The sequence below is a fragment of the Lampetra fluviatilis genome, chromosome 4 (genome assembly GCF_964198595.1).
Source record: "Lampetra fluviatilis chromosome 4, kcLamFluv1.1, whole genome shotgun sequence".
NCBI lineage: Eukaryota > Metazoa > Chordata > Hyperoartia > Petromyzontiformes > Petromyzontidae > Lampetra > Lampetra fluviatilis.
Window position 1 is genome coordinate 20,826,241 of NC_136278.1, and position 25,419 is coordinate 20,851,659.

The following is a 25,419-nucleotide window of genomic DNA, read 5'->3' on the forward strand; positions in this document are numbered from 1 at the left end:
TTTCAGTGTGAGTGCTACGGCATTCGAATAACAGCCCGCCGTTAATCCGGTTTTTCGCAACGGTGAATGGGTTTTTTGAGCATTTTCCTTGATATTGTTCTCGCCACGGCACTAAGCCTCGACAGAAAAGTGGCAATGCGGTCCTGTAACTGATGCCCAGGTAGAGGTATGGTGAATGACCTCAAGGCATTGATATGTGCCATATCCACACAGCTGAATGAAAAGCAATGTCTCCACACGTAATAGGCGTGCGAATGCGTTAAGCAATCCATTTTTTAGGACGTCCTTGCTGAGTCTCGTATCAAATTTTCAAGAGAGTTCCATGGTGGATTGCACGGCAGAATGATATTTGAACGAGTGTCTTTATTTTGACTATCTAGATTAAGCTCGTGCATGTGTGTATGTTGAACTTCTTTCGCACCATACGTAGCCAACCGTGCCCATCGGAGGTGCGGGGGAAGGCCGTATGGGTTCGTGAACCCACTCGCAAATGCCCTAGCCACCACGCTGGTCAGCAGGTTAGGGAGTTTTCACGAATATTTGTGCGATCCACTGACCCCCCGCACGAACCGCTCCTATTGCTCCATCTCCACGGCTGTCGTCCTCTCAGATGCGTTTGACTGCCATTCCGTCGGCAGTCTTGTCCACAAATCATCACCATCCCCAACAGCGCTGATGCATCGTGTCCAAGCCAACAGGCTATTTTCCTTCACAGTCAATGCCTCCGATCTTCATTTGTTCCCTAAATCTCTTTCTAATGAATACCACTTAAAATATGCCTCACATTTACCAGAACTGTAATTATAATGCTCAATTTATCTTAATGGGCTTCAACTCATGCCTAAACCTAATTTAACGGGCAGGTTATATTAATAATTTTCGTGAAATATATGCATAAATTGTTGTTGTGTCTATTTAGTTTAATTCCTTGCTACAAACCCTGCATGCCCCCTACATCTCCGTTGTTTAAGGGCTCATCGCTCCTCACGACCATACCACCTACACTGAACGTGTTTTATGATTATCCGATCGCATAAAGCCATAAATATATATAAACAATTCTAGATTTGAAGTTGCAAGGATTCATACTCTTTGGTTTTTTCGGTAAAGTCACGTAGGTAAAAAAAAAAATTTAAATAAGAAATCAATGAAAACAAATCAATTAAATCACGACGTTTCAGAGGCAACACGGAAGCTTGTGTTGCCTCCGAAACGTCGTGATTTAATTGAATTGTTTTCACTTATTTTTTTTTACCTACGTGACTTTACCGAAAAAACCAAAGAGTATAAATTTAAACAATTGAAACTATTATTTTGTATTTTATCAGGTAAGGTCCACTGAGCTATCGAGCTCTTTTTCAGAAGTGACCTGGCTATCACAAATGATATCTCACTGAAGTGGCTTGTCACGTGAAGATTTATAGCGGCCAAATACTCAAGCGTATGTTGATTTTAAATGTGGAGGGAAAAATCAGAGGATCCGGAGAAAAATGTACGCAACCACAGAGAGAGAGACATGCAAACTCCAAATATATAGGCGTCAGGGTCGGGATCGAAACCATGACCTCCTGTATACCAGGGGAGGTAGTTAACATCCCGCCACCTTGGTGCCCAGATAAGCAGACAATGTCTCCCTCACATATCTGTCTATCCACATTAAAACAAATATATTTTAACACAACTAACCACCCCAAAATAATTTCAGCAGCATTGATTCAGTTTAAGCAAACTGTGGACCGGCTTCGACACATGGTGTCTCATCAGCAGTCACGCCTGGCTTGAATCTATGCCGGTGAACTGCCAGATATTTATAGGCAAGGACCGTCTCTTTTAGCGAGGCCAAACGATAGAATACAAAACACAACATAATCAATAGTGTCGTTGTGGAGAACATAAGTAACAAGAGTGAAGCTATGGATTACATCACGTAAATATGAATGTGTTGTTAAACCCGCCAACACATGAAACAGCCAATTAGTAAGGTTTGTCACGGAAACGAAACGTGCCAATTTGTTACTACTTCAGTACGCCGGTGTGTTGCACAGTAAACCCACAACATTTACAATTCAAGTACGACTTTTCACTGGTGATTACAACCAGCTTCATCAGGCTAATCGCCAGAGAAACGCCGTAGTAGAATTGTAAATGTTGTGGATTTACTCTCCAACACAGTTTGTAACTAAACTCTTCGGGTGGTGGTGGGTTTAACGACACATTTATATTTACACAATCTCACTCAAAAAGCCTTTGCAGTGGATATGGGTCGTGAAAGCCTACGTGTTAAACTGAAGCTATCACCACGATCTATGGGCAAATAGGCCCCAGGTGTTCTCTGCACATTCCATCCTTCTGTCTTGTGCCAATATGCTCAAGTAGTGGCCACATCTTTCTGGCACCGATCTCTTGTGATGTCGTCATCAAGCCGTTCTGTGGGTGCCCTTCTACAACAGCAGCTTCGTATATGTGGTGCCTAACAAGCGCCATGACCTCGCCAACTTCGTCTGTGCTCAAGCGAAGATTGCGGTGTACAAGACGAGAAAAAAGATGCTGGAAGGTGACACTGACGGCTGCTCTGTGCTTCCAGTGATCAGGGGCCTGCTAAAGGCGCGGCTCCGGCTGGAGCACGCCATGTACCACACACGTGTCGGTGATGTGCACGTCTTCTTCAAACGCTGGGGAGCGGGAAGGGCCCTCTGTACCAGCGTGAACGGCACCCTCGTGTTCACCTTCTGAAGCGCTCGCTCGTCGGCGTGGCGCGCGCGATGACCACCACCACGTGACTTTTTTTGTGTTGTGCGCGGCGTATCTAGCGCCACAGCGCGTGGTTTTATTGTGTTTGTGGTATTGGTTGCTGGTGACTGTGTATTCCGTATCGGAATGGGCCTCCAGTGCTGTTGCTGCTGGTGGCAATAAAAGTTGTTTAAAAAGTCTGCGAGGTTTTCCTCTATCTCCGGTTCCTTCCATTTTTCCCGAACAACAACAACACACTTTTAATTTTCATGTTGTAGTCCATCCTCCATGCATGTCCAAACAGTGCCCAGTCTCCTTCTCATCACTGCCTGCGCCATCAGGGTTGCCTTCTTCTACGTGCAACCTTTTTGTTTGCCGACTTCTACGTTGGTCATCGCTCTTTGGGTCCTAGCTGAAGCTACGTGGGCGTTTTCTTGGTTCTTTCGATAAAGTCACGTAGAAGGGAAATAATACAATAATAATCCTTGAGGACGGCTGCTTGCGTTGTGGCCGAAACGTCGTGAGAATTATTTTATTATGTTTTATTTTTATTATTTTATTATTTACCTTCTACGTGACTTTACCGAAAGAACCAAGAAGATGAATCCCTGCAGTCACGAAAGCTTTAAATCGAAATTTACGTGGGCGTTGTTGAGAGAAACTGGGGCTCGCGAGAGAAAGTCTGCAGACGCAGCCACTTGCCCCCAACACGACCCCGCTGCTGTCCCACGGAGGGGGCCGCTCCTCTGCGGCCCCCTCGTGCCGAGCGGAGGGAGTGCGGCTCAATCGGCTGAGCCCAGAGGGGCTTGGCGGCCACGTGTAACGCCGGGAACACGGCCACACAGGAGGAGTAAAACAGAGGTCGCAAACGGGTTTTGATTCCTTACCCGTACCCGTACCCGGCCGCACCAGGGTCGCAAACGGGTACCCGTACCCGGCCGTACCTTACCCGTACCCGGCCGGGTACGGGTAGGGTACAGGTATCGGGTACCTGATTGCGACCTCTGGGATGAAGCCATGTTGCAAGGCGTGGGTGGGTTGATTCTAGGAACTTGAATTGTGAGAAGAGACAAGACGTTGGGAAATGAGTGACAAACAGTTACTCACCAGTGACTCACGGCCTACCCGTACCCGGCCGCACCAGGGTCGCAAACGGGTAGCCGTACCCAGCCGGGTACGGTTAGCCGGGTATCGGGTAGAGTACGGGTATCGGGTACCCGGTTGCGACCTCTGGTGTAAAAGCAGCCGCTCAGACCGCGTGTCGTGCAGACGGCGAGATTGCTTGCGTGTGATCACGTGTACATTATATCGTTGTTGTTGTTGTTTGTGGGGAGCGGTAGTGTAGCGGTTAGCGCGCTTTGCTACGAAGCCGGCAACCCCGGATCGATTTCCCTGGTCACGGCCAACACCGGTGCTGATTTATCTGAACCGGTCCTGGGCCTCCACCTAGGTCGACTCGGCCTGAAATAAACATCGCCACGAGGGAGACAAAGGTGGCCGGGCGTGGCGCTGGCCACCCAGCCCTCGTGTGCAGTGCCGGCCTTCATAGGCGTTCGTGATCAGTGTTTGCCCTAACAGTCTGTTAAGACTATATGGGGGATCTTTGTCTTTATTAGTATGATTCGATTTATTTACCCAAGAAAGCCTCACCAAGTCTCAAGACTCCGTTTTCAAGAAGGTGCTGCCACGTTTTCGCAGCAGAGGGCGATGTTGCTACTTCTGTGTGTGATCCCAATTGAGTAATTTGCAGATATTTGTTGTTTTGCATCGGGTTGTCTCTGCTACATGAGGAAAGCCATGCAGGACAGGGGGAGAATACACAATCTCCATACAGACAGTCGCCAGAGTCAGACATCAAACTCAGTCCCTTCTTGCTGTGACTACTAGGACTGAACGATTTGGGGAAAAGATCTAATTGCGATTTTTCTGACATTGCGATTTCACTTGCGATCAAACATTTTTAAGTCAAGCTTCAGTTCAATATTGACTGTAATAGATTTAAAACTAGTGATGGAGCATTACCACGTGATACCATCAAAATATTAACTGCTCTATATATTCTAATGCAAGGATGAGAACTTAAAATATATTAATTGCTTCCAACATGTATTTATTTAAATGTTTTAATTTAAATAGAACAATCAAACATAGAACAATTGTTAAGTTAAATAAATTAAGTTATAATAATCAAAAATAAAACAATTCTAATAAAAAAAGTCATAGGACTTTTAAATCGCAAAAAATCGCAGCCTTTGCGATTTGGTAATCGCATTGTTTCAAATTGCGATTTCGATTTGAAATCGATTAATCGTTCAGCCCTCCTGTGAGGCACGGGGTTGTTACCCCCCCCCCCCGCCGACAAATTAGAGGACAACGCTCTAAGATCCCCCCGGAAATATGTTTACTCCACTTGCTGTACTGCTATCTCCGGGGCCACCTCAGTTTCACAACTGCGCTGGATCTACCAACTACCCCAGGCGCGCGTGGCAAGCCATCACGCGAACTCCGGTCATCCTCGGAGCAGCAGCGGCAGCTGGCCATCGAACAAAGGCGGTCACCGCATCGCGCGCTTTCAGACGCACTTCTGCGGCCGTCTGGAACGCTCTTCCTTCCGATGTTAGGAAGCGACCAAAGCTATGAACTTTTACATCTAAATTGAAAGCTATTTTTTTAAACTGCTTTTTGTGTTTCATTTGTTGTCCTTCCTCCGCACCTCGGATTAGTACGGTTGGATACATACGTTGTGACATGACTATGTATGCGTATAACTTCGAATGAGGCCGCGTCACAGGACGCTGGAAAGTGTGCACACGATTGTGGAACGAGAGAATAACCTCAAGCAAGGTGGTGGCAGCGAAACTCGAAGAGGAGCGGTCTTTGAAGGAAATTTCTCGACTGTGCCACAGCTGAGAAAATGTACGTATCATTAGGAATCGAAAGCTTGGTGTGTCATTGACCGCAATGACCTCTTGGCCTGGCGCGCGAATTCCCGCATGCACAAGTGTCATAGGATTGTTAACTCTTGGGTACAAAACACTGGGTCGTATGGGAAGAAGACTGTCTCAAAATGCCAGAAGAGGGGAGACCTACAGTGTAAAGGCATTGTGTCGTCTTGAATGTGTGCTGAATTATTAAGCAATGTCCCAGGAAGACCTACAGATTTCCCTGTACAGCGTCCAGTAAATATGGATCTTTGGTCCATCGTTTTCCCAACGTTGACACAATGATTCCAACCACATGCCAATGGTTGGTCCAACATTGGCATGTTTAGTTTATCTTTTTTTAAATATAGTTTATGTTTACTTGGCAGCTGCCTCAAACTATTTTACTATTTTATTTATCGAAGAAAGCCCACGAAGCTATTAGCTCTTTTTCAGAGGCTACCTGGCTACATATTTTGGCTAATCGAAGTGGCTTTCATCACACATGCGAATTTATAATAGAAGCCACGTAATATAAACGCACATTTATAAACGTGGAGACCAAAACCAGTGGACATGGAGAAAAATCCACACGACCACTTCGGGGAGAAAGAGAATACACGAACTCCAATTATACAACAGGCAAGCGCCATGGTCCGGGTTGGCACCCACGACCTCCTGCGCACCGGGCGAGGGAGATAACATCTCCTCACCATGGCAACACCCCAAAGGACAATCCTGGGAAAACCAGGATGGCTGGCAACCCTAAGCGCGTCCGTAGTCCGCGAGCCCGCCCGCGGGCTCGGCACGCACCAGCATGGTGGCCACGTTGCTGGGGAAGGCGGTGGCCATGTAGAGGAAGCACATGGTGTCGGCGGAGGCCGTGCCGAAGCCGTCGAGGCAGCGGATCACGATGCACAGGGCGATGAACGCCGTGCCGCTCGGAGCCTTGTCCAGCAGCCTGCGTGACACACACCGACCGGCACGGCATGGTCACAACCGCGAGCCGCAGGAGGCCGCCCCGGATAATATTTAAAATTGTTGCAGGCAGGCGCGTCAACCGTTAAAAGGTACGCGCCGTCATCTGCTTGCGGTGGACGTGCGGGATGCCTTGGTTGTCGGTTGATGTTGAGAGGAGGTGTCGTCGTCCCAAATTTGGCGAATGTGAAAAATGACACGCAAATTACCAAATTGGGAAAATGCATGGTGATGTCACCTCCCTCCCACCACGACCCCCCCCCCCCACCCACTTCCCCGCTGCGAAACTTACCCTCCGGAGAATGAGTGTTGGGACTCGGTGAAGCTTTCCCGGAAGAGTAAATGTTACCGATAAAACAGTCACGTGTTCATGAAACGGCCTATGCACGTCGCAGGTGGTACAACTGCACCGAGGCCCATGGGCCGGAGGGGCCCCAGGTGCCGGGCTACGGAGAGAGGTAGAGGGGGAAGTGGCCGGCAGTGTGGCGGGTGGATGCCACATGTCCAATGAGCCTTGGCAATTTGTCGCCCCATTGTCCGAGATGGCGGACCCTGATGAGCTTTTCGCAAAGAAAAATAAATCACAGATGAAAATGTTTATTCGTCAAAGATACAAATCTGGCTCTTGGCATCTGCCAGCTCAAACAAGCAATGGGGTGGTGGCGACACATCTTTGTTCTTTACACGCAAGATTAACAAAAAACTATATCTATCTTGACACACAGATAAACACAAAAAGGGTCTGTTTCTGCAGCAATAGAGGGATCACACAGTAACGCCACGAGCATGTGCTGTGTAGTTGATTGCTTTCAGGCAAGACGAAGCTCATTACAGTTTTGCTTTCATACTCTAAGATAAAGTGGTTTCAGGTCTTAACCCTTTACCTCTCCAAAGGCACATTGTTGCTACGCGCACTGCCGTGGCTGGGCCTTCAGTGAATAGCGATGGCTCCAGAAAGCCATCCCCAATGGCATGGATTATGAACCGCTAAACAAAACCAGTAAAACAAACAATAATAATCAAGCCCGGTAATACATGAATAATAGAGTGAATAAATAATGCATTTCCTAAATTGCCGTGGATATTCAATTTCAAACATTTGACTTAATTTTTTTTGCTATAATTAACATTACAGATTCAAAATTAAAAGCATAAATAGTGCATAAACAGGGTGGAGCGGTGCGTGGTACGGTGGTTAGCGCACTGCGCTGTGAACCCAATTATCCGAGTTGGAGTTCTAGCTATGGCTCACATCGTTAACGTCTGAACCGGCCCCAGGGCCCCACTGACCAGTTTGGTGAAGTATGGTCAAATGACCCCCCCCCCCCCCCACGAACAAACACAGCGTGAGAGATTGGCCTTCATTCAGCAGTAGAACGACAAAGGGCTGCGAATTATATATTATTAAATGCGTACATAAATAAAATAAAAACCGATCATTGTTCTTTTGGGAAAAATATTCCATTTCCAGGGGGGGGGAATTGCTTTGGTTGAAAATTGCACGGAAGTGAGTGACTGCACGGAAGCAAATAGCAAGGTGAGAAATAGCAAGACCAGAAGAAATGAAAGTTTAAAATCAGCATGCACACCCGAAAAATACCGCCACATCGCAAAACGTAGCGCTGCGTTTAAAAAAAAATGGCAACGGCAATGTGGGCATTGACAGCAGCGTTTTATATACACGGTGTGTGTGTGCATTGTTTTTATTGTGTGTACAATACGCGCACACACACACACACAATGCGCACACCGAGGGGTGGCGCAGTGGTTAGCACATTCTGCTCCGAACCCGACGACCCCAGTTCGATTCCCGCTCACGGCCAACACCGGAGACGATTATCTGAACGGGTCATGAGCCTCCCCTCGGTCGACTCAGTCTCAAATGAGTACTTGGTGTGGTGTGTAAGCATCGCCATTAGGGAGACAAAGGCGGCCGGGCGTGATGCTGGCCACTCACCCCCTCGTGTGTGGTGCCGGCCTTCGTATGTGCTCACTAACAGCACTTGCCCCTACAGTCTGTTATGGTTATATGGGGGATCTTTGTCTTTTGTTGGTGGAATACACAATGTTATCAATAGACAAGATGGAATGAGCCTCCTCGGTTGATCGCACAATAAGGCGATATCGTGAGTTGAAATCCCAGCCAGGGTCCATTCAACCATCATCATAATCATCAAAATTGTCAACATCGTCATCTTTAAGCCATAATAAGCATCATACATCCTTAATCATCTCTCTCAACGTGAGCCGTGTCCTTTCCCAAACTAAAACTAAACTATTAAAAAAAAAAAATTTGCCAGGTAAGGTCCATTAAGTTGGAAACGACCTGGTCACAAATGATAGCTCACAGAAGTGGCTTATCAAGTGGAAATGAACGTTTCCAAATGTGGAGGGAAAAACCGGAGGACGCGGAGAAAAATCCACGTGACCACGGGGAGAACATACAAACTGAAAATATACGGCAGGCGTCAGTGTCGAGATCAAATCCACGACCTCCTGTATAACAGGCGAGGTAGTTAACATCTCATAGCCACGGTGGCACCCCAAAAATGTCGGCCATCATGGCCTTCCTTCCATTGAGCTCTGTGACATTTACTCAAGAATGTTTTTTTTCTTAGATACTCCTCCCAGTTGCATCAAATCGTTCAAATTGCCTTTGTAACTTTACTGTCTTCCCGGCCTCTTGCACCTACAATGTTCCCAGTCAAACCACATTCATATTCAGTCTCTTGTTTTCTCATGATAGGTCCCAAAACAAATCTCGAATTCTTCATATTAAATTTCAGTTTTCTATCCATAATCCGTAATAAATCCACGTCGCTCGTTCTTGTCTGTCCATGACATGGTTAACATCCGTCTTAAAAAAAATACACATTTCTGTTGCTTCTAGTTTGCTGTCTTTGTAATGGTTCAGGTTAATCCTCATCAGCAAGTTTGAATCATCATCATCACCGATGCAGCTATATCACTTTCTGGGAAGTCGACAATGAGTTTTATCTGCAGACAAACTGGTTCCCACATGTGACTCCCTGGGGTGATCCGCTGGCACAGGAGGCTAAGTACACATCAGAGCACAACTGTATCTGTATCCGCCTGTGATTAAACCGGGTTTTTTGTGTGTGGCTAGTTTCACGGTTCCAGCCCTGACATCAATACATTCTGCAGAAAATCCTCAAACAAGTTAAGTTTTCCATCAATTTGAGATATTTCCAGCTCAGATGACTCCAAACGTTCTGAGGCTTGATTGTCACGTGATCAACTAATACACAGGGGCACACGTGGCAGCTGCCTCGGAGAGAGAGAGAATTCAGCACCGCCGGTGTTAATTAGCGGCAACAAATATTCCAGTAGTTTTGTGCGGCGTCATCTTTCAGAGGCCATGCTCCAGTGCGGAGTGACGCTAACCCCTGCTTTCTGCAAGATTTCCCAACGGAAAAAGCTGTCACGTTCAGACACAGCACACGCACAATATATAAAAAAAAACAACTGTGATGTGATGTATTTACTTTAATTACAAGAACAAACTAAGAGTGAAATGTCAATGGCCCAGGACTATCGATAGAAAGAGAACCCCGGCCGCGCGCCCATCATAATTCGAGCAATAAATAGAATGTTGACTCTTTTATGGAGCGGTGCATTGTTTCTGGCCGCGTGTCAGCTGCGTGCATCCTGTGCACTCGCGCGCGCACACAAGTGCTGCAAGGTGTAAATCCAGCACCAGGCCCTCTTGACACTCGGGCGTGGACTGTTAAGCCACCAACACCCTTCGCTGACTCGGTCCGATCGGGCGCTCCGAGGAAACAAACCCGGGCACAGCCCACACGAACGTTGGGGGAGGTTTTTGTCCGTGATACCGCGAAGACTGGAGCACGTGTTTTAAAGCGCAGCACAAACACTCGATTCGTTTCCTCCACCTGCTCGGGACCCAGGGACGAGACGGCACGCACGCACGCCCCGCGTGCCGAAGAGTTGTCGAGAAAAAAAGGGAAACAAAAAGTCACGCAGATCCTCCCTCCTTATTTATCGCACGCAACGGCCAATTGCACGTGCACAAACATTTCCATCGTGTATTCTTTCACGGATTGTTGTGGTAAGTGCTGTTAGCGAGCGCCTATTAAGGGCTGGCACTGCATATGAGGGGTGGCGCGTCTAGGACCATGCCCCGTCGTCTTTGTCTTCCAAGTGACGATATTTGCCTAGAACGCACACAGATTATCAAACCGAAGTAAGATCGGAGATTTGTTTTTCAGCAGTGCTAAGGAAGACGACGAATTGCATGATGCGGACAGCAAGAGGAATCGACTAAAAGTTTGCTTCTAAATAGCGATGAAGGAGAAAGACAGTGCACCCCAGTAAAAATGCACGAGGAAACCCTGAAGTGTTTCTGACACGTAGCCAGGCGTGAAGGGAAAAAGCTGGAGAAACTGTTGATATTCGATACATTCGGAATCAGGGGGGGGGGGGGGAAGCAAGTGATACAGACAGATGGACAGCGTGTAATTGTAAATGTAATCGGTAGCAGTCACAGAAAAGCTCAACATCGCCGAGACGGCATGAGTTTCATCAGCGAGGTCATGGAAACCCCTCAGCACTGAGTAGAACGGCAAAGAGATCGAGAGAGAGAGAGAATTGGGTGTGTATGACATGGTAAAGCGAGCGTTGTGACCTTTGATGGAGACAGAAATCAGATTCATCTGTGCTCTGTGATGGAGACAGAATTCAGATTCATCTGTGATCGGTGATTGAGACAGAATTCAGATTCATCTGTGATCTGTGATGGAGACAGAAATCATATGCACGGTTCTGCACGCTTGGTCTAAATGGAAGTCCTTAAAGTGTTTTTTTCTGGCCCCGGGCTCTCGATCCGCAGCGAACCGCTTCACCAAACTGGGGGGCACGCGTCAAGGGAGGCTCCCACTAAGAGGTCACGTGGCGGGGGCCGCCGCCGCCACCGCTTCTTTTGCCAGGTGCATACGAGGACATTTGCCTAATGTCAATTAATCCGATGGCATTTGTTAAAGTGCCCTCCCCCCCATCCCACCACTTAATGAATTAACCTGAATGCGCACGTGCAGAACTCTAATTAAAACGCTCGGCACTGCAATGCTGCGATAATTCTGCTCCGATCGTCACCCGCCTGGATTGGTGATGATGTGTGATGCGCCACCATCTCACCACGAGGCACCGTGAAGCGGAACGCAGCTCATCGCTTGGCACCGAAAGCCGGGCATAGATCACAACTCAGTACTTGGCCGGCAAACGTGGAAGGTTGTGACGTTGGCATAATGGCTCTGACCAAATGCCAACGTTGGTCCAACGTTGGCATGTCTACTCGGTATAAACCCTAATTTTCTACAGGGGCCGTCCATAAATGACGTCACGCACCTAGGGCGGGGGGGTGTCAGACATTTGTGACGATGTGTGACGAGGGGGGGGGGGTTGAGAAATGTGACGTCACATAAAAATGCGCAACTTTAAATAAATATAGACACGTTCTACTTAATTAAATAGACTTTTTGATAAATGTTTTCTCCTACGACATTAGAGTGCAGCGCCACATTAAATACGCACTACAATGACAATAGTTTAAAGCGATTTGATGCATGTTTTTTTTTGGGGGGGGGGCAGAGCTTTGTGACGTCATATTTGAGTGGGGGTCTGACTTTTTGTGACGCTGTGTGAAAAGGGGGAGGGGGGTCAAAAATCGTCCAAAATCGCGTGACGTCATTTATGGACGGCCCCACAGTTAATGTAACATTGTTCGTGAATAATGGTCGCACCTATTTGTATATTCGTTCAACGGTAATACTTGACAGCCGATCGTCATTACACTGGTCTGCTGCTCTAAGAGGCGAGCTCAGACGCTCACATGTATCTTTACTATCGCAATGCGTTTACATAAAATACAACGCAGATGTTCCGTATATTTGTGCAACGTTGCTGTACTGCACTGAATGAACCGCGTGGTATCTAATGGCGGAGGGCTCTGGCCTATGACATCCGACAAGCCAGCGGGACTGGAGTAACTGGCCACAACCCTTTGCTGAGATTCCGAATGTTAAAACCAGTGCAGAGTTTGCCTGCTTAAACAAATTCTGCTGGAAAACATTGGTATGCTGGTCCCCAAAGGTGTATGAGTTGATGGACCAAACATATTAGTATTACCAGAGGTGTGGACTCGAGTCATGTGACTTGGACTCGAGTCAGACTCGAGTCATGAATTTGATGACTTGCGACTCGACTTGGACTTGCATAACAATGACTTTGTCCCACCTCTGAGATGTGGACTCGAGTCATGTGACTTGGACTCGAGTCAGACTCGAGTCATGAATTTGATGACTTGCGACTCGACTTGGACTTGCATAACAATGACTTTGTCCCACCTCTGAGTATTACTACTACTTTATTTATATTATACTTAATTGGTGAAACATATCCTTATCTTTTCATTATTTTAATACCCAAAATCCATTAGGACATCCAATAATGAGTTTCCTTCCTCAGTTAATCCTGTACGTGAGATGAAACCACAATTGGCAGAGAAAACGCACATACAATAGCGGCAACACCCCCCCCACCACAGAACTGAGATCCACCATTGTGAAATTCAAAACTATCACTGAAAAATCAGCTTCTCCCCCATCATAACAGTTTATCACGGTCCTTTACAATCAGGGGCTGACTCGGTCATTTGCAAGAAACGTCAGCGCGAGGGCTTAGAGTTTCGACACAAAGGGGCTATAATAGTAATAGTGTAATAAAAGACTTGACCACGATCTCTGGCTCAGTGTCCTTTATTCGGTCCGTACTGCGTTCCCACACGGCTGTCTCTCTTATTCTCTCAGTGCTGGTTCCGCTGTCACTCCAGCCACCATCAGCAGCCCCGCTGCTGTTCTTGTCGCTCTTGCAGCCCCACAGCAGCTCCGCTGCTGTACTCTCACACAGCTCCCTTGGCTGTTCCTGCTGCAGCCCTGACAGCCTCGTGCTGTCTCCTCTTCTCGTCGCTCCTGCGACTCTTGGCAGCCACCCCGCTGCCCCTCACACACAGCCTTACTGCCTATCTCTATCTGCAGCTTTACACCTCCCAGTAGCTCCCTACTGTTCCCGGGGTTGGCCCCCGCTTCGACGGTGCCCCCTCGGCTCGTACGCCCGCGTGGCCCCACACCTTTCCATTCACACCCCGACTGCCTTCTCTTTCCGGTTTACCCGCTTAAGGACCCCAACCTTTCACCCACGTCACCTGGCTCCGCCTCCTCGTGACGTCACATCCGGAAGGTCGCTTTCGCCCGCATTACAATAGTAACGACATTTACCCGGGGAAAGCCTTCACAAAATCCAAGGAATATTTTTTTAAAGAGAATTACACACTGGGGTTTTCCAAATGTATTCATAAGTGATTTTACACGTGGAAAAAAAAACCCCACACCTCCGATTAGCACGGTTGGCTACGTACAATGCCGAAAACAAAGTTCTACATACATACGGACACAAGCTGCACTCTCCGTGAGAAGGCAAGTAGCTGTCCTCCACATTAACCGGCCAATACCCTCGGAAATGTGAAATCCTTCGCCAATTGGCTCAGGGCTGTAAAACAGAAATGAGCGCCACCCGGCCACGCTCGTTTGAACGACTGAACCACGCACCTTCATACAGACACTGCGCAAAACAGGCAATGCTGAATCCCACCCCCCAGCCAGAAGTCTGCATGACTTCTAACTGGCACAGAATGCACCCAGGCCTGACGAGTGAGAGAAGGAAGCAACACCAGGACGGGGGCCCCACGCCGAGGTAGAAAAAACCCAGAAGAAGAAAAAATGTTAATTTTAAAATGTATGTACGTTCAACTTATTTCGCACCGGACGTAGCCTACCGTGCTAATCAGAGGTGCGACATTTACATGGGAAGGGATTGGGGGTCCCCTGGCAACACCGTGTGTACTGGGGAATATTAGACAACAACAATAACCGGTGAACCGGTAGCCGATTATGGAAATGGTTACCGGTTCTGAAAATCAGGAGCCTGTAACCATGTCCAGCGGAATGTGAGTAATGGAAGCACCGATCGTTGGCACTGTGCACGAACGTAGAAACCGCATGGCTTGCGCAAGTCACCGCGTGGTTCACTTGTTAAAGGCGTGGCCCTGCAATTGCTTGCTCATGTGTAGTAATTACTCAGGAGGCTTGACGACGGGATCGGAGGCACACTTATTTATTAACACAACTTGTATACAGTTAGCGAGTATACACAGGACCTAAGGGGTAACGTCCCCTTACTCGGCTAACAGGGAGACACAACATCTAAGCCCCGCTAACCTAAGCCCAAGTCCTCCACTAGGGAGCTAGGGGAGGCTACCTGTCCCAGCCCTGGTCAAGCTGGGATCCGACCCCCTGAGTTCCCAGACCTGCTCGTCAGTCTGGGCTCTCGGGGCCACGCCACCGGCTTGCCCTGGTCGGCCCTGATAAGGACAGCGAGCCAGGGGAGCTCCGGGGCCTATTCTAGCTGGTCTTCCGTCTTCGCTGGTTAAAGCTGATACCTCGACCTCGAGCCCTCCGGCTCACCCCCTCTTATAGTCCGCGGCCCCCCCGGGAGGGGCCCGTGGGGGATGCAGGTGCGGACGTCGGTGTGGCCACCTCCTATGTGTACGGCCCTAACCACGCCCCTTGTGTTTGTTTGCCATCCGCTCCCATACACAATTACACCTCTACACATGCATGAGGGAGCTCTAGAAGGTATTTGGCCTACTCTTGCGTGCAGGTCGGACGTCTTGGATGAGATGAGCGTACACACACTTTACCCCACCACGCGCAGATCTGCCGATCATCTAACTGTGGTGAACCCGTTTACACTGCTGGGAGGACAGAGGAGGTGGGGATTTAAAAAAAAATACCCGACCCCATTGTTTAAATTTCCACGCCTGGGAGATTGAACCAAACGGGCGACAACCTCTGGATTGCAGTTGCAGAGCACTCGCCATTGTAGCATGCCTGCAGCATCCCCTCCCACCGACTCAGCTAAAAAGGTAAAAATGTCTTGTTAATTATTATAAATTATAATAAAAAAACTATTAAAAAATCTGTAAACTCTTTTTTTTATCTTATCAGGTAAGGCCCACTGAGCTATATAGATATTTTTCAGAAGCGACCTGGTCTCAAGTATTAGCTCAACTAAGCGGCTTATCACATGGAAATGGTGTAGCAGCCAATAATTCTAAACGCACGTTGATTTAAATGTGGAAGGAAAAACCGGAGGACCCGGAGATAAATCCACACGACCACGGGGAGAACATGCAATCTCCAAATATAAGGCATTGCTTGGGTCGGGATCGAACCCACGACCTTCTGTATACCAGACCGAGAAGTTTTAATCTCACCACCGTGTATTAGACATATGTCCGGCAAACCGGGAACCAATTTTCGTACCATTTTTTCATTGTTTTATTCAATTCTGTTACCGGTAAAATTAAATAAAAGACAAACCAAATTTTCACAGCGCGAATATATACTGAGGCCCCATATCCCTCTGGATGGGCCTGAACGCACCTCTGCGCCGTCAGCAGTTCCGCGTCTCATTGCTCTATTCCCCATCATGTGCACGCCGAGCGACAATACAGCCTATACGAGGCTGCCGGTAATGCGGCACGGGTGCACACCGACAGCGCATTGATACCCGCGCGATACGCCGTGGCTCTGATTTGGGAAGGGGTCAATGGAGGTCATCCGCACCGCTGGTTTGCAATCACCTCGTGCAGCCACGCGGAAGCCACGCGGAAGCCGCACGTGCGTGGGATTTGCGAGCGTCATCCTCCTCCTGGCCCTCTTGTCCATGCTTAGAAGCGTTACGCGGTGGGTCACGGTCAACGTTGCATCGCTGGCTCAACGGACATAATGAGTGCAACCCGAAGCTTTTTCTCGCAGGGAGAATATTTTATTTTGATTTAATAATCAAATTACAGAAGTCCCTCGGTTAACAGTGACATCATCGGTTAAAGTTTTTTTTCGGTTAACGTTTCGGCTCCCATAGGAACCCCTTGGGTATCGACTCACGTTAGCATTTTAAACACATTCCTGCAGAGGGAACTGGTAGGAACGTTGGGTTGCTCGGTCAATGGCCAGGGTCAACGGAGGCGTGGTGTATTCCGCAAATATGCCCGACTGTGAGGGCGGGCACAAGCCGGCGTGAGTAGGTTAAACGTTGAGTTTTATAAGGGCACCACGGGGTGACCAGCACCTCCCCACCCAGCCCCACCCCTTCTACCCCCCCCACCCAGCCCCACCCTCCCCACCCAGCCCCTGACCACCCTCCCCTCCCCACCCAGCCCCTCCCTCCCCACCCAGCCCCTCCTTGCATGACGGACGGACGGACACAATAATCCCCTGTGGGCTGGTGTAACCAGGAGGTTCCTACCAGTATAATTTAAACGCGTGTCTTAATGTCGAGACGATTGGGAGGTACGCGGACGATGCCATGATACTGAAAAGAACGTGTCTGAGTTCAGCTCCTAACACTGGTCTTTATTTATTTATCCAGGGATGCCTCTCTGAGTCTTATAACGTTCGAAAGAGGCTCATGCATTGTGATATTTGTCCAATTCCTGGTTGAGTGTTTTACATGTGCCAGGAATTCGTACATTTGAAAGCTAAATTCTTCAAAACTTCTTTATGAGTTTAGTTTGTTGTCCTTTCCCCGCACCTCCGATTAGCACGGTTGGCTATGTATGGTACGAAAGAAGTTCAACATCCATTCGGGTAAAGACTTTCTCACACCACCGTTAGAGGAGAGGCCACCACTCAGAGTAGCTCAAGTGGGCCCCTCTAGGGGATAGTTGGCCTACTCTTCCACCATATTCATTCAGAGCCCATGAAAAATTGCTTGTTCTCCTGGCATCTATGGACCGGGTGACTCACGCACATGATCCACCAACCTCAACCTCCCAAAACAGTGGACTAAAACACGTGCGCACAGTGTGCGAGTCAGGTCACAGTGATGACCGTCAAACGTCCACAGATGCGGGGGTCGCAAATGCACCGTGTTGGGGTGAGAGCGTGTTGGGGTGAGAGCGTGTTGGGGTGAGAGCGTGTTGGGGTGAGAGCGTGTTGGGGTGAGAGCGTGTTGGGGTGAGAGCGTGTTGGGGTGAAAGCGTGTTGGGGTGAGAGCGTGTTGGGGTGAGAGCGTGTTGGGGTGAGAGCGTGTTGGGGTGAGAGCGTGTTGGGGTGAGAGGGTGGGTGGAGTCCGGACGCGGTCGTTACCCGAACATAACGGTGCACACGCCCGAGATGAGGACCCCCGTGATGAACAGCACCTTGGCTCCCACGCATGGCACCTGGGGCAGACATGGGCACGTGGCATGGGTCAGCGGTTGGCTATGTACGGTGTGAAAGACGTTCAACGTACAGTACATACAAACGGCTCGCATCCCCGTTGCCGTTCACAAACGGTCGCACTGCAACCCAAGCCTTAAAGCCACCGCGTTTCTGTGAGGCTCAACCGCAACGCGTGGCGAGCTGGCAGCCCCTCGCTCTCGTGGGCCCGCTTAATTTCAAACAGTGATCTATAACCACATTAGCCCCACCCACTGCTCAGGTAACCCCGCCCACTGGTGAGGTAACCCCGCCCACTGGTCAGGTAACCCATCCCTTTGCCCATAACATGATTCGAGCATGAGGCGAGACAAAGTTTAAGCCAGCACATTTCAAGTTTCGCTAAAGGCTTGGGACGCCGGCGACAGCCTTGCTTAAACCGTGTCTGCCCCACAGCGGGCCACCCGACCACCCCATTCACACCCCAACTTCATCAAACACACATCGGCGTTGCTTGGGGTGGCAGCAACAGCGCTTTCACATTACGAATGCCACATTGACTCCTCGCTCGTTGGCCAGCGACCTGGATCCACGGGAGTCAATAATGCCTTCGCGTCTCGCTCAATTTCCTTTGGGCCGTGGGCCGACGTTGATGTGTATTGGGCCAGGCACAGACTTCACACGCAATGCAAACGCGGTTCAAGGGAAAAAGGGACCAAACAGGAAATGTTGTGCGGGGTCACAGTATGGGCGTGCGTGCGTGCCGCAGCACACTGTGTACGGGATCGCACGGCCAGGAGATCCCCAATAAACAAACCAATTAAAATGTCTAAAGGTCATAAAGCACCGAGAGACGCGGTATTGTTTACGCAGGATGTGAGGAAGGGGAGGGAGGGTGGCCAGGGGAGGTCGCGGTTGGCTTTAATCTCAAGACGGGGACTTACGAGAAGCAGGGCTCCCACCGCCGTGATTCATGCGCGGTGACGTCTCAGCGGCCAAGTGGACACGCGCACAGAGGGTGCCGCTCCCACGAAGCCTCTCATGTCTCTAATTCGTCCACAAAGTGGCCAGAAGAGGGCATTATCGCCTTAACGATCATTCAATGTGGCGAACGCGGTGACGAAATGTTCACTACCTCGATCCCGACCCTGACGCCTGCTGTATATTTGGAGTTTGCGGTGTCTCTCTCCCCGTGGTCACGTAGATTTTTGTCCGGGTCCTCTGGTTTTTCCCTCCACATTTAGAATCAACATGCGCTGAGAGTATTTGGCTGCAATAAATGTCCACGTGATGAGCAACTTCGCTGAGCTATCATTTGTGATGGCCTGGTCACTTCTGACAAAGAGCTCGATAGCTCAGTGGGCCTTACCGTGTAAAAAGAAAAATAGTTTAGTTTATAATATTCAATTTCAGTCTTTGATTACACTGTTTGGTCTCTCCAAACAAAAACAAATATTTATCCGGGTGGTGGTGGCGCACGTCTGTAGTCCATCCAGCACTGTGGAGAATGAGGGTCAGTGGATTGCGCCAAGGTTCTATAACCCTGCTTTGCCAGAAAGCAGTCAAGCAAAACTGTGGACTCCAGCTGTTCTGTCTGTATGGGAATGTTTCCTCCACGCGTGTTGTGCGTTTTCCCCATGTGCTCCAGTTTCCCCCCACATGGCCGATAATGCCTATATGTAGAGGACCGCAGAACTTGGGAAATTTTTGGCGCCGGCTCATCGCGTGGCTGTCTTCCTGCTTATCTTTGGTTCCACGCGCCTCTAAGTCGTTTTCTCTTCATGACAGTGAGCGAATCTTATATATCTGTGTGTGCCCTCAGTGTGCGTGTGCACCCGCAGTGTGCCCCTCAGTGTGTGCGTGTGTGCACCCTTAGTCTGCACCCTCAGTGCGCGCGCGTGCGACCTCAGTATTTGTGTGTTTGTCCTCAGTGTGCGTGTGTTTGCCCGAGGTGTGCGTGCCATCAGTGTGCGTGTGTGTGCCCTAAGTGTGCTTGTGTCACTCTAAGAGATTGTCACCGTGCCGCCCTCACCAGTTTCCCGATGAGCAGCGAGGAGACGAGTTGTGTGACGGAGAAGCATCCGTAGATGATGCCCACGATTGTCACGTTCGCCCCCTTTTTGCCGGCCTGCAGAAGACGCGCGCGCATGCACAGCTGGGTAACGCGTCTGGTGCTCAATCATACATCAGTAAAATACTCTTTGGTTCTTTCGGTAAATTCACGTAGAAAATCAAATCAACTAATAGAATACGACGTTTCGGTTGCAACACAAGCAACCATCATCAGGTAAGAATGAATGCTAAAACACAGACACAGGAACAGCATAGGCAGACACACATGCAGAGAGAGACACACACAAAGACACACCGCTCAGTGTGTCTTTGTGTGTGTCTTTGTGTATGTTGCAACCAAAATATCGTATTCTATTATTTTACTTTATTTTCTACGTGACTTTGCCGAAAGAACCAAAGAGTAATTCCTGCAGTCACGAAAGCTTCGAATCAGTGAAATACTCGCCATCTGTGAAAAATAACTTCATAAGCTCATCGGATTCCCATAGCCATGAATACGGTAAATATTCTGATTCTGACATTCTTACTGCTGTGTGGGTGAAGTGAGCAAGGGATTGAATTTTATCGTAGTCATGACTACGTGATGGCATAAAGCCCTTATTTATGGGGGAGGCTCACAGATTTGCATAGAGAATAAAAGACTCACATGGAGACTCAAAGAGACTCAAGGCCACACATAGACTCAAATAAACCGTAAACTACATAAAAAAACTTTTTTATTTTACCAGGTAAGGCCCATTGAACTATACAGCTCTTTAATCAGAAGCGAATTTGCCAAATTTTACAAATTTGGCCCATGATGTCAGCACACAATGGCCTACTCAGTCCTATGAGCACTCAAGTTTCCTCACATATGTAAAGAGCACTCAAAAATACTTGGTTAAACATCCCAAGAGGAACCCTCTTGAAAGAAAACTCATTTTTAAAACTAAACAATTTAAAATATTTTTTTTTCACCAGGGAAGGCCCACCGAGCTCTGTAGCTCTTTTTCAGAAGCGACCTGGCCACTAAAAATTGCTCAACAAAGCGGCTTATCATCATGTGGAAATATAGAGCAGCCAAAAACTCTAAACGCGTGATGTTGTTTCTAAATGTGGAAGGAAAAACCGGAGGACCCAGAGATATAGCCACGCGTTCACGGTGACAGAGACACACAAACTCCAAATATACAGCAGGCGCAAGGGTCGGTCGGGATCGAACCCACGACCTCTTATATACCAGGCAAGGTAGTTAACATCTCGCCACCGTGGCGATGTGAGTGAGGGAATGAACTTCACCACGGCGGTAGTTCGGCAGCGACTCCTCCGTTACGAAGGAACGCGCACAGTGCTCACACGGAGTTGTGGTAAAACCGTGAGGTGAGTGGGGAAGCATTCATAACCGATGCCAATAATTGCCCAAAAAGCTCTGTGCTCCTATATTTGGGGTGTGTTTGGCCAGCTCTTAAGAGAGAGAAGGGACAGAGAAGGCAGCTGCGCTCGTGCGGTGCCGAGCTGAAGGCACCCACCTCCTGAGGGAAGAAGGGGTAGAGGGCGGTGGAGAGGACGGTCTCCAGGAAGGCGGCGGAGCCCACCATCAGCAGCATCGTGACCTGCTGACTCTGCATGGTGCCACACATCGCGTCACCCCTAGGCCGGCCAGCAAAGGAGCACATAGGATCGAGGAGAATCATGACGATGGTAATAAATCTTCCTGGTTCTTTCGGTAAAGTCACGTAGAAGGGAAATAATAAAATTTTAAAAATGTATTTTATTATTCATCTTCCTGGTTCTTTCGGTAAAGTCACGTACAAGGGAAAGAATTAAAAAATATATATTTTATTATTTCCCTTCTACGTGACTTTACCGAAAGTACCAGGAAGATGAATCCCTGCAGTCACGAAAGCTTTAGATGGTAATACAGTAACTATAATAACGATTCGAAGCTTTCGTAACTGCAGGAATTACGCTTTGGTTCTTTCGGTAAAGTCACGTAGAAAGAAAATAAATAATAATAGAAAACGACGTTTCGATTGCAACACAAGCAACCATCATCAGGTAAGAATGAATGAGAAAACAAACATAGTAACCTTGTAAATACAATGCAATACAACACATAGAGTCGGCTAACACAAGAGTCAACACCCTACCTGGTTGATTACGTTCTTCCAAAGATTGCTAAATTTGAGAGAGAGACAAAACACAGAACCAAAGAGTATAATAATGTTTCTATTTAAAGCTTTCGTGACTGCAGGGATTCATATTCTTGGTTCTTTCGGTAAAGTCACGCAGAAGGGAAATAATAAAATTAATAAAATAAAACAATCAAATTCTCACAACGTTTCTTGCTGTGGTTTTCACATCTGATGATGATTATTGTTTTATTTTTATTATTGTATTATTTCCCTTCTACGTGACTTTACCGAAAGAACCAAAAAGTATAATAATGCTCATGAGCGTTAATAGAGAACATTAAGGGGCCGCGTTAACGAGTGGTGCACAGGGATTGTATTCTGATAAGCCGGAGTAGCTGGTGCGCTACTCGTAGCCACGGTCCAAGAGAAAGGAACACTGGATGTGGAATGGCGGATATGATAATATATGCAGAGTTGGTGACATGGGCAATAGGCAGATTCAGCAAAATGAATCCCTGATGTTACAACGTAATAAAATCCAACAATAAAGCTTTAGCACATTTGGAATTAATACTGCTATATATAACAAAATATGTTATTTAGTGTTAATTACACAAATTGTTAAAATATACTTTAAAAAATATATAAATGTTCTTGTGTTAGAGCTGCTCCTATACGCTGGGGATGTCTCACAGCACTTCACATCTCATTTCAAAACATTTGAAAGGGCACCCCCAGTGGCAGCTATCCCTGTGGGCACAACGTGACACAACACCTGGCTGGCAAATGGGCACGAGTCTGCCGGTAGGGTGTGATGATTGCTGCAGTGTGTAATATAAATAAAAGTCATTTGCGAGTAACTTTGGACCGTGATGTCAGCACACAATGGCCTACTCGTTTGGAATGACATCAGGGAATCTGTAACGTTCACTGTGAAACAAACGGGCGCTAAGTATTGCCCACTGTTAATGCACCCGCAGTATTAACCAGGGCGGCCACCGGGGCACTAACTACAATCCTCTGCAAGAAAGCGGCGAACGCCGTCCCTCATGGGCACACCTGGCACAGGTGCCGTGATGAATATGCAACAGACATTTGTATAATGCTAATGGTGCGCAGCGGTGGAGCAGCGATGAGCGCACTGCACTATGAACCCGGCTAGCTTGGATTAAATTCCTGGTCGTGGTTAACATCGGTGGAGAGTGATATCTTAACAGATCCAAGTCTCCTCACCCTCCACCAACCCACACTGACCATCATGGTGAAGTATGGTCAAAGAACCCTCATGGCTGAGACGTCATCGTGACGCCTTCCTGTCTCTCAGTAATTTGGCAAATGTTTATTTATTTATTTAAGATATACCCTAGTACTCTGTGTTATTGCCAACAGTCAACATGAATGTGTGCAGATGGATATGGCCCTTCACAATGCTTGCGGACGCTATCTAACTCCTTTGGGTAACAGTTGACAGAGTGACCTTCATCTTCCAATGACACGGACAGTGCTTGTTTGTGTCCTTCAATTTATAATTTCCCAGGTCTCCTGTCCGAGAGACTTGTGGTCGCGCGTGGGAAAATCACATCCGGCGGCGTTAATCACGGGGTATAACAGCAAGGGGGAAACTGGGAGACGGATGACGTGGGAAAATAAAAAAAAACCAAACCTGTCCAAGCGAAGCCACAATAGGGAGGCCCCGATTGAACGTGCGGCCAAAGGTCAGCGATTACTTTGCCCGCGTGTGCCGTGCGCGCCGCGTCCTCGTGATTAATGAGGGCCTCGGCGGAGGTCAACATGAGACGGACACTAAGCGCAGCGCGCCAGCCGCGCCACAATTAAATCCAACGCGCCGATAACTTCTTGTGATCGAACACCTGGCCCAGGGGGGGTGGGTGGGGGGTGAAGGGGAGGGGGTGGGCGTTTTAATTACTCTTGCGATTGTGAATTTATCTCCACCTGCCCCCCCCCGCCGGCCTGGTAAGCGGTGAATGCCGTCAGTCTGTCCCAGCAGCTGCAGCGTGGATTTTTTTTTCTCTCTCCGGATCCTCCGGGTTTTTCCCCTCCACGTTTAAAAACACGTGTTTAGTGAATTTAGATTATTCAGCTGCTATACATTTCAATGGCACTTCGTTAAGCTATCATTTGTCGCCAGGTGGCTCTTGAAATAAGAAGTGAATAGCTCAGTGGGCTTTACCTGCTAAGATTTTTAAAAAAGTAGTTTTTTCCGTGTGATTTGTTTACCTTTGCTATACTTTGGCTTTCGACCGTGTTTTTCTACTATTTGTTATTGTAACTTTCTGAGCCCGCCCCTACTGGACATCTGTGAGAAAAAGAGCTTCATAGCTCATCGGATGTCTCCTGCAGTATAAATGTGTAATGAGATAGTGACATCTACTGGTTGGAAAGGGAAGCACGGATACAGGCACCACGATAAACATTATCCAATCTCCAAAAGGAGAGGTATCTGGGCGAAAGGTGAAGGGTGGAGACGGCCGAGAAACTCCGAGAACCGGCTAGAAAGTTCCATGAGAGGGCGTGGCCGGAGGTGGAGCCTAGCCGCGCATGCGGCAATACAGTAAAACCTTGGATTGCGAGTAACTTGGTCTGCGAGTGTTTTGCAAGACGAGCAAAAAAATCCTACATTTTAGCTTGATAAACGAGCGAGGTCTTGCAATACGAGTAATACGTATACGCTTTGTCTGCCGAGCGTCACGTGATCACAACTGAGCCGATGGTTCTTCTCTTCCTCTCTCGCTGCGGGATTGTGGGTAATCGTCTCCCATGCTCGGTCTCAGTCGGCGTGCCTCACTTGTACAGTCAACATACGTGCGAGTGTATACTGTTTACTATAGTGTTGTGACCACGTGTGAGTGCGTAAAGAATTTTTTTAAATTTTGTGTCCAAGTGTAGTGACTGTTCTTTAGTAACTGTACTGCAACAATGCTTTTTGCCTTCTCAAAAGGAGGCAAAAGCAAGTGTAATTGGATAGGTTCCTTGTTAAAGTTGCACAAAAAGAAAAAGATTCCAGTGAGCCAAGAGATGGCAGTGATTCCGTTAGTGACAATGAAAGTCGTCCTACACAATAACCCTCCTCCTTCTCTCCTCTCTCTCGTCTCCCTCACACCAGCCACGATTAAATTGAATTAATAAATTTGATTACTTTATATTACATTTAAATAATAAAAATGTTAAAAGGTATTTAGTATTAATAATTTTTATATGAATATTTTTGGGTTGTGTAACGAATCATCTGAGTTTCCATTATTTCTTATGGGGAAATTCGCTTTGATATACGAGTGCTTTGGTTTA

At 48.0% G+C, this 25,419-nt stretch overlaps 1 protein-coding gene and 1 long non-coding RNA gene across 2 annotated transcripts in view; one reads left to right on the top strand and one right to left on the bottom strand.

Moving 5' to 3' along the window:
• The window catches only part of LOC144931648 (uncharacterized), a 106,358-nt gene that overhangs the window by 61,925 nt on the left and 19,014 nt on the right, over window positions 1–25,419 (top strand). The window lies entirely within an intron of this gene.
• The window catches only part of LOC144931324 (MFS-type transporter SLC18B1-like), a 78,636-nt gene that overhangs the window by 51,547 nt on the left and 1,670 nt on the right, over window positions 1–25,419 (bottom strand). The window contains exons 2-5 of the mRNA XM_078855125.1: window positions 21,508–21,628; window positions 19,959–20,054; window positions 17,876–17,949; window positions 6,465–6,612 (exon numbers count right to left, since the gene is read on the bottom strand). Coding sequence (XP_078711251.1) covers window positions 6,465–6,612; window positions 17,876–17,949; window positions 19,959–20,054; window positions 21,508–21,618 — 429 coding nt within the window. The 5' untranslated portion in view covers window positions 21,619–21,628. The remainder of the gene's footprint in view (window positions 1–6,464; window positions 6,613–17,875; window positions 17,950–19,958; window positions 20,055–21,507; window positions 21,629–25,419) is intronic.